The 11,534-nt window shown below is 42.0% G+C and overlaps 1 protein-coding gene across 1 annotated transcript in view; it reads right to left on the bottom strand.

The window, feature by feature from the left end:
• RBM38 (RNA binding motif protein 38) overlaps window positions 1-10,319 on the bottom strand; it is a 43,772-nt gene extending 33,453 nt beyond the window's left edge. Inside the window, exons 1-2 of the mRNA XM_015825425.2 lie at window positions 10,119-10,319; window positions 1,363-1,486 (exon numbers count right to left, since the gene is read on the bottom strand). Coding sequence (XP_015680911.1) covers window positions 1,363-1,486; window positions 10,119-10,286 — 292 coding nt within the window. The 5' untranslated portion in view covers window positions 10,287-10,319. The remainder of the gene's footprint in view (window positions 1-1,362; window positions 1,487-10,118) is intronic.
• Between the last annotated feature and the right edge of the window lie 1,215 nt (window positions 10,320-11,534).

Here is an 11,534-nt window from a genome sequence, read left to right as displayed (position 1 = left end):
ACAAAAGTGAATGTTTGAATGAATATATAGGTGTGATGGGTATAAGGCTGGCTTGCAAGAATAGAAAAATATAAAGGTATAATTTAGATTTAGTTATTTTTTCTTTTATTTCTGTCTTTAATTTTGTTGTTTATTACTTTTTACTCTTTTTTCTATGCATGGAATAATGTTACTTATCCCAGAAGGAACAGTACAATAGGTATGTATGTACATATGGAGTTCCAACTACTTTGGATTAGTTAAACCATGGCTTAGGACAGTGTGTAAACCCAGTCAGTAATGCACCAAGGCTATTAACCATGTTTACTGAACAACCCACAGTGGTCTGCTTCATACAAACTGATACATTTTTCAATTATACTGTATTTTGCAAACCATGGTTGTAGATAAAGATTGCATTTTGAATCCTCTTGTACATCACTTTGAAACTTCTTACACAGAATGGCAGGTTATAAATATTTGAATAAATCAATAAAGTTAGGCCAGAAAACAGGGAAACCCCATAATGATTTAGTGCAATGGGCCCCAACCTTTTTTAGCACCAGGGACCAGTTTTGTGAAAGACAATTTTTCCATGAGGGGGTGGGGGTGGGGAGAAAGAGTGTGCAACCTAGATCCCTCGTATGTGCAGTTTACAGTAGGGCTTGCTCTCCTATGAGAATCTAATGTCTGATGATCTGAAGTGGAAGCGAGGCGGTGATGCTAGCCCTGGGGAACGGCAGCAAATGCAGATGAAGCCTCGCTTGCCTGCCGCTCACCTCCACCTGTGCGGCCCAATTCCTAACAGGCCATGGACCAGTACCGGTCCATGGCCCAGGACTTGGGGACCCCTGACTTAGCGCAAAGTTTCCCAACCTTAGCAATTTTAAGCTGTATTGAATGCATACTGGTGGGGAATTCTAGGAGCTGAAGGCCACGTGGCTTAAGGCTGCTGAGGTTGAGAAACAGTGGTTTAGTGCAATGTCCGAACCTAATCTGTAGCTATTTATTGGGGCTTCTGCTGCAGTGCACCTGCATAATAGCACCTCCACTGATAGCCAGGAGACTGTTCATGGCTTTGGATACTCTAAGCTTAGCAGTAGAAAACAGGAAGAAAAGACTGCAGGATTTACTTGAATGCTGCATAAAGCATGAGAGTGGAATAATCACTTAGAGCTGTATATTGGAACTGGATTATCCCTATTGAAGTCCATATAAAACAGTGTTTCTCAACCTTGGCAGCTTTAAGTTGGGGAATTCTGGGAGTTGAAGTTCACCCATCTTAAAGCTGCCAAGGTTGAGAAACACTGGCATGGAACATGAAATAATTTAAGTGAAGGAAGTAGGAGGAGCAGACGGTAAGAGAAGAGCTATTGGCCTCACCAGTTTGAATACTCCTTGGCTTTGCTCCCAGATACGCTAGGTTGACATTTGCTTTCCGCCCATCAATGATGGGATTGGGATCTTTACAGGCTCTTTCAGCTGCTGCTCTGTCAGTCATGGTGACCTGGAAAGAAGCAGACAATTTCCCTTTGTAGAAATACAGATCAAGCACAGATTTTGTTTTAGAAATGCGTAGCACGACTTCACTCCAAATGGATCCAACAGGGATGTTTGTAACAATTAAAAACAAGATGTAGGAAAAACAACCTTAAAATTAAAGCATAATCAGGAGCATTAAAATTATATGCATTGTCTTAAAAATTGGTTTTACATTACATAAATGTAAATTTTACATTTTTTTTCACTTACACTGTCAGCATGGCACTGCTGTATCTCCCATCAAATAAGATCGAAACAGAGAGTCCACAGGAGGAGTATGTGTGTATGTTTGGTGGGTATTCTTGCAAACTATATACTCACATATAATATAATAAAAGAAAATCAAAGCCAAGGTGATGGGTGATCAAAGCCCTGCCCATTTTTGTACCAACCACCTTGATTTTTTCAGATCTCCCCAGATCAAACTTATCTGTTCACTGTAGTTTTGTGGCAATGAGTCAATTTCAAAAACCATGCAAAGATCAAAGACAGTCAACAGAACAGTCCATTAATCAATCAATCAATCAGAATGGAGTTGGAAGGGACCTTGGAGGTCTTCTAGTTCAGCCCCATGCTCAAGCAGGAGTCCCTATATATATCATTTCAGACAAGTGGCTGTTCAGTCTCTTCTTAAAAACCTCGAGTGATGGAGCACCTACATCGTCTGAAGGCAAGCTGTTCCACTGGTTAATTGTTCTCACTGTTAGGAAGTTTCTACTTAATTCCAGGTTGCTTCTCTCCTTGATTTAGTTTCCAACCATTGTTTCTTGTCCTGCCCTCTGGTGCTTTAATGAATAATGTGACCCCCTCAAATATTGGAATACTGCTATTATGTCTCCCCTATTTCTTCTTTTCTTTAGACTAGCCAAACCCAAGTCCCGCAGCCGTTCTTCATATGTTTTAGTCTCCAGACCTTTGATCATTTTAGTTGCTCTTCTCTGAATTTTTTCCAAACTCTCAACATCTTTTTTGTGATATGGTGACCAAAATTGGTTGCAGTATTACAGGTGTGGTTTTACTAGAGTTTTATAAAGCGGTACTAATACCTCACGTGAGCTTGATTCTAGGCCTCTGTTTATACAACTCAGGATAGTATTAGCTTTTGTAGCTGCTGCTGTACACTGCTGGCTCATGTTTAAGTGATCATCCACTAGGACTCCAAGGTCCCTCTCACAGTTACTGTTTTTGAGCCAGTTTCACCTAATCTGTACTTGTATCTTTGGTTTTTTCTGCCCAGGTGCAAAACCTTGCTTTTCTCCACATTAAATATAATTTTGTTAGATAGGGCCCATTGTTCAAGTCTGTCAAGATCTTTTTGGATTCTGAGCTTGTCTTCTGGGGTGTGGGCTATTCCTGCCAGCTTAGTGTCATCTGCAAATTTGATGAGATCTCCTTCTATTCCCTAATCTAGGTCATTTATGAAGATATTGAAGAGTACTGGGCCTACGACGGAACCATATGGTACCCCACTGCTTACTTCCCCCCATTAGATGTAGTACCATTAAGGAATACTTGTTGGGTATGGTTTGTCAGCCATTTACAAATCCATCTAGTGGTGATGCTGTCTATTCCACATTTTTCTAGCTTACCAAGAAGTAGGTTGTGGTCTACTTTGTCAAATGTCTTGCTGAAGTTTAAATATACTATGTCCACAGCATTTTGTGGACATTTAGTCACTTTGTCAAAGAATGAAATAAGATTGGTTTGGCATGATCTGTTTTCAACAAACCTGTGCTGGCTATTAGTTATAACTTTATTTGTTTCTAGATGTTCATAGATCTGTTTTTTGATTATTTTTTCCAGTATCTTCCCAGGTATTGATATCAGGCTGATTGTTCTGTAGTTTCCTGGGTCTGTTTTTTCCCCCTTTTTTGAAGATGGGAACCACATCAGCTCTTTTCCAATCCTCTGGTAGTTCCCTGGTGCTCCAAGATTTTTTAAAGATATGACACAATGGTTCTGAGATAATATCTGCCAGCTCTTTCAGAACTCTGGGATGTAATCCATCAGGTCCAGGTGATTTATATTCATCAATGTCAAACAGCTGTCATTTTGACTGAGTACAGTACTGTAATCAGACGTGTCTTCATATACCCATCACAGTTTGTTTTTTAAATTATCTTAACCTGATTATCCCCCATGCATGTAAATATCAGCTTGGTTTGGACACTCTTTACCAGTAATCATCTAATACAGATCAGGGTTTTTTGATTCAGTAGATATGACCTTTTTCAATTTTTAATTACTCACAATATCATTTTGTGGCTTGAAAACCTATTCACGCTTTTGGGGTTCAGGTACTTCTCAACTTAGAACTGGTCACTTCATGACTGTTCAAAGTTTACAATGGACCCTCCCCAAAGCTATTTATGACCTGTTTTAAGGTTATGATGGATGCACCCCTTGTGGTTTGGGTGCTTAGTAATCAGCTCACCTTCATGGCCATTTGCAATCCTGCGGTCACATGACCATGATTTATGACTTTTGGGATAGCTGATTTTGGGCATTTATTTCTGGTTTCCAACAAAAATTGCCCATTATGTAAAACTGAATCACTTAATGACTATGGCATTTGCTTAACCACCACAAAAATGTCAAAAAATTGGATCCATTCATGTGATGTTTTGACTTATGACAACAATGACTTACGCCAGTAATTCCGGGCTCAGTTATGGTCCTAAGCTGGGGACTACCTGTATCGTGGTTTGCCCAATGTTATTACCCAGCTCAAAATTATTTTCAAACCTTCAACTGTGGTGGCTAAACTATGATTTATTAAAACAATACAAATACGTCTTAAAAGCTTATTTTGAGCCTGATTTGGCTGATCTGAAGAAGTAAAATAGAGTGAAACCTGATTAGTACCTTGTGACATTAGTCAATGTTTCAGTCAAGTTTGATGAGGAACCATTCATGAGTTCTCTCTGATGCTTTTAAAGCCAAGTATACATCTATTTATTTGTTAAGCCCTTCGGCCCACACTTTAACTGGCTTGCTAATCAGAATGTCATGGGTTACTTTGTCAAATAGTCTGTGGAAATCAAGATATACTATGTCTATAAGATTATTATAATATACTAAATAAATATTCTGATGAAGCAAATAAGGGAAGTCTAATCTGCTAAAATTTGTTTTTGAGAAATCCAAGTAAAATTTGAATAAATTAGAAGTTAAAACCATATGGTCTGCTCCTAGAACTGAAATTAAAAAAGGACATTTAAACCACAATACCTAGGCTGGGCTCCCATATTGCTCTAATGTGTGCATCACTGATCTGAACTAAGCACAAGGGATCACTTAACCATTACATTTATAAACCATGATTTATGACTAGTCCTGCACGAACAAGACATAAGTACTTGTTGAAATGCAAATTATATCAATAAGACATTAATGGTTAGAAGAGCCATGGTGGTGTAATGGTTAGAATGCAGTCCTAAAGGCTGACTCTGCTCTCTGCCAGAGTTTGATCCTGATTGGCTCAAGGTTGACTCTGCCTTCCATCCTTCCAAGGTCGGTAAAATGAGGACCCAGACCCAGATTGTTTGGGGCAATAGGCTGTGTCTGTAAATTGCTTAGAGAGGGCCATAAAGCACTATGAAGTGGTATATAAGTCTACGTGCTATTGCTATTTAGGTATGACCGCCAATTTGGCATAATAGTTAAGGCACGAAGTTAGAAACGAGGAGACTGTGAGTTCTAGCCCCACCTTAGGGACAAAGCTAGCTGGGTGACCTTAGTCAGTCCCCCTCTCTCAGCCTTAGAAAGAAGATAGCGAGGGAAAATCACTTCTAAAATCTTGCCAAGAATAAGTAGTCCCAGAAGTCACAAAGAGTCAACACAGACTCAGAACACACAGCCCTCCCCTATCATAGTAGATTAAGTATCCTCCACTGGGTAGGTTTGAAGAACACCAAATTGCTTCATTATTCATTCTAAACTACAAGTTCCCCAAGCAAGACAAGAAAGTGAAACTTTATTCGTTGGACCTTTACAGTTGCATGGGGTGAGGTAAGAGTTCATTTGCTGGTCAGGAAACTGAGCCTCACCTGTTGCTCTTAACAACAGATTTCCTCTTCACAATCTTTTTTTGTCAGGAGTTTTAAGAAAACAATCAAAACAAGGGGAAGGGATGAACTGTACAAAAGCCTTTAGCTACAATCCCCAGCATCTTTAAGAAGGCGTGTGGGGATAACGTTCCTTTCTGAATGCCTAGCAAACTGGCGCTCTCTGCAGAACACACTCAAATCAAATCAGTTGCAGGATGAGTCACACAATCACTGAACCTCAGTCAGCGGTGGGGCCGGAGAGAGTTTATTTTAATCCTCAACAGCCCTGAGTTTGTCAGGGCTAAGCTACATTCATCTGGTTAATTACACTGTATGAACATTATTGCTTGATCAAAAATAGGCTACTTTCCAAGCCTTATCGAGGCATTCCTCTAACACAGCATGCTGGCTGGGGGAATTCTGGGAGTTGAAGTCCACGCATCTTAAAGTTGCCAAGGCTGAGAAACACTATGATAAGGAAAAGAGTTGGCAATACGTACTGGCTGAACACAAAGAAGCTTTTATGTTACTGAACTTTCTGTCAAGACCAGAGAACAGCCAAGGGTCACCTCTCTCACTCAAGCACTGATTGACTCAGTGATCATGGTCAAGCCATGCCTATTGAGAAGAGGTGTTTGATGATGAGTAATAAAATTTTGCCAATAATGAACAAGCACAACATTGGATAGGTTAGCAGGCATTTCCTGAAGAAAACAGATGAGAGCTCTGTAGTCCCACAATGTCAACTGTTGAACCAGTTACTGGGACTATAAGCTATAGAACTAGGACATTTGACCAGGTTGCATACTATGTTGGTTGGATAAAGTCAACAGAGAAAATATAGAATAACATGGAACAGTAATCAATAAGGATGGTGCAGTGTGCTCCACTTTCCTAATTCAGCATGCTTTCTTGAATAAGGCTCATCCATGGTAACTGCATCTTCTTTCCAGTAATAACAGCTCTCTGAGAAGCCCAACAGCAGCAGCCAAGGCTACATTCTGTCTCCTGCTGCACGTTCCAAACAACTCATGCCTACAGGTGTGCTATTTCTGAACCTGGGATAACACATCATCATAATTTGTACCCTCCTCATGCATGAAAGAACCAGTCTCTTGTCCTTTGACACTGATCACTGACTAAGAGCATTTGCTATATAAAAAGATTCCAGGACAGTCACAATGCAGCATAGTGGGACACATTCTTTGCAAGTGCTGCTCGCAAAACATTGCTGTTCTAGCCTAGGATATTCCATGGAATCACACATTTCATGCCTTCATGCTTTTGAGTTTTCCCTAGAAACTCAGCCAACACTCTGCACATTTAGCATCATTGAAAGATCTCCTATCAAGATCCATGTTCTGGAGAATTTCATTCTTGCTTTCCACATTCTGGTAAGTCTGTCAATAAGACATTCTTTTGCTTGGTCTTTGGCTACAATACTCACAATAAAGGTAAGTTTGGTCACTGCTAATAATTATATGGAAATATAATGACAGCAGCATCATGTAAGGAAGGTGAAGTTATACACTTACATCTGATCAAGGAAGAAGGGGTGAACTTTGTGGCCATTTCTATAAGCAGATTTGGAAGTTTGAGAGAATGTCACAGGTGTGCTCACAAAATGGCTGCTGCAGGGGGGCTGCTTGTTTAAAACATGTCCACTATCAAGGTGGACATGTCCAGTCACAAAACACTGATTTACCAAGAAGGTAAACTGCCAAAGTTACTTCCTGCCATTCTCTTCACTAGCTAATCTTACCCTGATCTTTTTGCCTTTGCTAGGCAAAAAGATCAAAGTAAGATTAGAGAGTAAGGAGAGTTTGCTAGATGGCACCCTTCCAAAGAAATCACAGGGCAAAGAAAACCTAACTTTTAAAAAATTTTCTAGGAATGCTTAGGAGAAGTCCAAAGGCATTCTTGTAAATAAAGATAATATTAGAGGCCGATGCTGTAATATGGCTACTTTTCATTCAGTTTCTCTGTATAGTTAAACCCATTAACAGATTTCATACTACTACCCTGGATTGGATCAAAAGCAAGTGACAGTATTTGTGTTGGCTGTCTGCAATTGTTTTACCTAGTCTAGTGCATTTAAGGGGAAAAGAGCTTAAACATGTTTTACATGTGTTTGTGCCTATTTGTGATGCATTTTAATTTGCAAATTGATTTTAGGATATCTCAGTGCTTCCTTAGCCATGCTTTAATTATCAAAAAATAGTCAACAATTATCATTGTTACTGTTTCTTTGGAATTAAACTGAAAGTATGGTATATGTTCCTTCCTCTCAAACAAACTTTTGTTACTGGCTGTTTATGGTTTCCTACACCTCCTCCCTTCTCCAATAATCAGTTTTAGCATCTTCCTCCCTTCAGACGGTTGACTATTTTTGTTTCCTTCTTCCCAGAGAGAAAGGGAGAGAAACTTTCAATAGAAACCTTTGTTCTAATACTCAGTGCCCATTAAGTGTCCATTTTTCTTATTATCCAGCTAGTTAAGAATATCTGGCTATTCTGGCCAACCTCAAAAAGCTAAAGAGAGTCAGATAGTACTTGGGTGGGAGAAGGTGAAAATAGGATTATGCCTGTAGCCCCCAAAGGAATTTTATTCAAATAAGACTTTCCTGTATTTACTTATATACTTGAGAGGATAGACATATCTCTTTCCCCAAATTAACATCTCATGGCATACAGTTTCTCCCTCACCATCATGTCTAAGTGCCTTCCTGATATTAATTCCTTGGCAGCTCAATAATGTAGAGATAGAACAGTAATATATAAGGAGTTGCCGTCCAATCTCTCCACCATTTTGAATGATCCGGAACTCATTTTGGAGACATTTATTTCCTATCCTGTAATTTTTTGAAACAGTAGTGGAAAATGGTTAGGAGCAACTACAGACAAGGAACCTATCTTCAGTACTGTATTGTACCCACAAAATCCTCATGGCTTAGAATTGTGGGATATGGAAGAATGACACCATCAACGTATAGAAAATTGGAATATAATTGCATCAAGGAGGATATAAAGTCATCCCGTCTCACAAAACCATGTCCTTCAATTGTTCAAAGATCAGGGAAAGCAACCACCAAATTACAGTTGCATCTTTTTTTTCAAGAGAAAGAATGTACCAATTTTCAAGAGAATATCACCACAAAAATCCACAATTGGTGTTATCCCATCTCTTTGTCCATTTTTGAGGCCTGCTATTCTGCAAAATGAGTTCAGTTGCTAACTTGGAAGCATTAGAAGGAATTTCTTCATAAGACCCTATTTCAGAAGACAACTTCCCCACAGAGGGTAGACAATGCTCCTAAGGCTGCATATACAGATTTTAGATGATACAGCAATGAGCCAAATATTTCTAATTATTCAGAAACTTACTAGCCCAGCAAACTGCCCCAACACTGTCTTCAAGTCTCCTATTATTATGGACCATAATTCTGATCTACAATTAAATGGAACTTGACAGGACTATAAACAGCATTTTCGAACTCAAGTCTTCTGATCTATGGGAGCTGTCTTTGATCTCCAAAGAATCTTCAAGAACAGCAATAGTTGAATCTAACTATTCACTTTCTATTCTGTTTAAAATACAGTCAACTATCTTCACCAATTCTCTCCTCCACCCCACCCAGCATCAATGATTCATCCTGCCTCTGTTCTGCCAACCACAAGCACTTTTGAAACTCATTCCCTACAGACTCATCTCAATCCGTTTCAGAAAACTTGAAAAGGACGGTTGCTGCTCTTGGAGATGCTTAATGCACGATGTATTCTTTCTCATGTTTTACGACACGACGGTCCATTCCTCATTCCCCAGTTCCTTCCCACCTGCTTCAAGTCCAGAACAAGAAACACAACTCAATCAGGGCCCATACAAATGAAACGGAGAGTGTCTGTTCAGACAATATATTTAATCCAAGTACAGATTTCATTCATCGTCTGCGTTCATTTAACACCTTAGATGTTGTAACTACATCTGGTTATAGTGGGGTGGGTTCGCAAAAGGAAGCCACAAAGAAACACACAGCTAAAGCTACAGCAAAACAGATTATAAAGTTAGCAATAATTGGGCTGAAAATGTGGTCCAGTGAAACGAGCTGTGAGAAAGCAGCTAAGGGTCTCTTGAACAACAAGCCCGTCACAATGAAAATGCTGTTTGCTTCAAATCCAGGGTGGAGGAAGGGCAAGAAGAAAGAGAGAGGAGAGCCAAGTTGGGGTGAAGGAGGAAGAAAGCAGTTGCTTAAAGCCAGAGGGGAATTGAAGAGGAGATTCAGATCCTCTGCCAATCCTTCCATTGTTCCTCCCCCACCCCAAAGGCCAGGTGGTACAGAAGGGAGCGAACCTGATACGCAGCTGGGGATTATAGGTTATAGCCCAAATCATCCGTACAGGACCCGGCAGGGAAAAGCGGGTCAGTAATGTCGCCACAGGCTTTACCGGACCCTTTGTTAGAAGTGACCGGCGATTACCGGGCCAGTCCGACAGCTCCGGGACAGACTCCTCGCGAGCGATCCCAGTCCGCCCTCCGCCCTCGCGCACTTACAAAGCCATATCCTCGGGATTTGCCCGTCTGCCGGTCCGTGATGACCACGGCTTCCTCGATGTCCCCAAACACCTCGAAGTACTTCCTCAGCGACGAGTCCGTGGTGTGGTAGGGCAGCCCGCCGACGAAGATCTTGGTGAAGGTGGTGTCCTTTTGCACCGTGTGCATGGCGCTGCCTCTGGCGGAGCAAGCCCGGCGGCGGCGGGGGCAACGGAGGCTGTTGCTCGGGGAAGAGAAAGCGCCGGCGGCGGCGGCGGCGGGGGGTGCTGGGCAAGAGGAGAGGCTGGAAAAAGCATCCAAAAGAGGCGCGGGGAAGCCGAGACGCGAGGGGAAAGTTCCAGGGTGGAGAAGAGGCGCTACGCAACCCGGCTCGTGGCTCTCGGGCAGGCGGGCCACGGCGGGGAGAGCAAACCTGCTCCCCCGGGCGATCGGGCGCACGGCTTACGGAGCGGACTTGCAGCCCCGCGTCCCATGCACGGGCTGCGACGGTGGCGTCAACAGCAGCATCGACGCCCTTTGCAAGAGCGCACCAGTCGCGCGCCAAGATCGCCGCTCCGAGCCGCCGAAGACGAAAGTAATTCCTGGCGGATGCAACCACCGGGCTTTGTACCCATCCTTCTTCTCCCCCGCCCTCCGCCCGCTTCCACCCAAGATCCAGCCACGCCTCTGGCCGTGGGGGGGGGGGTTTGCCGCAGAGGACTCTGGGTTTCGTAGTTCGCCGCTGTCGGTCAAGGGTAATGGGCATAGGTCCTTTCAGATTTCAGGGCATCATCTCTAGACAGCAGCCCGATTCCCTCCCGTGGGGTTCCCCGGGTTGACTCGGGGGCCTTTGCCCAACTCCTGTTCCCCGTTTGAGTTCTCAGAAAACGTAATTGGGCTTTCTAAGGTAGTTGCTAGGGTTCTGCTCAAAGGTGAGGAGTAATTATTTTTTACTTAGTACGTTCCTCGCTGCCGCAGTGCTGCGTACTTAGACCGCTGTTTTTTTAACCTTGACAGTTTTAAGATGGGTGGACTTCAAGCTGACTGGGGAATTCTGGGAATTGAAATCCACCCATCTTGAAATTGCTAAGGTTGAAAAGTATACTACAGTATGTAGTATGCTGGCTGGGGGATTCTGGGAGTCGAAGGCCATCTATCTTAAAGCTCTCAAGATTGGGAAACACTGGCTTGGTCTGATGTGTAAAAACACTTTTATTCAAATGCTTGGGTTTCAGTGCATTTGAGTCACAGCAATTGGACTTCTTTTCTTTTTGGTTTGAAATGTTTCTATGCTTATCCATAAAGCTTCTTCAATCTAAGCAAGTTAGTTAGGAGAACCTCATATACTGTATTTCCTTCAGGGTGGTTTCATTTCTCCCCTAATCTGAATAGGCTCATCAGGTGAGTAGGCAGAGAGTCCTCAAGAGTCCTTGCTCC

Source organism: Protobothrops mucrosquamatus, unplaced genomic scaffold (genome assembly GCF_001527695.2).
Source record: "Protobothrops mucrosquamatus isolate PMUCROS unplaced genomic scaffold, P.Mucros_1.0 scaffold2629, whole genome shotgun sequence".
In the NCBI taxonomy this organism is placed as follows: Eukaryota; Metazoa; Chordata; class Lepidosauria; order Squamata; family Viperidae; genus Protobothrops; species Protobothrops mucrosquamatus.
This window is presented reverse-complemented; position numbering and strand designations above follow the sequence as displayed.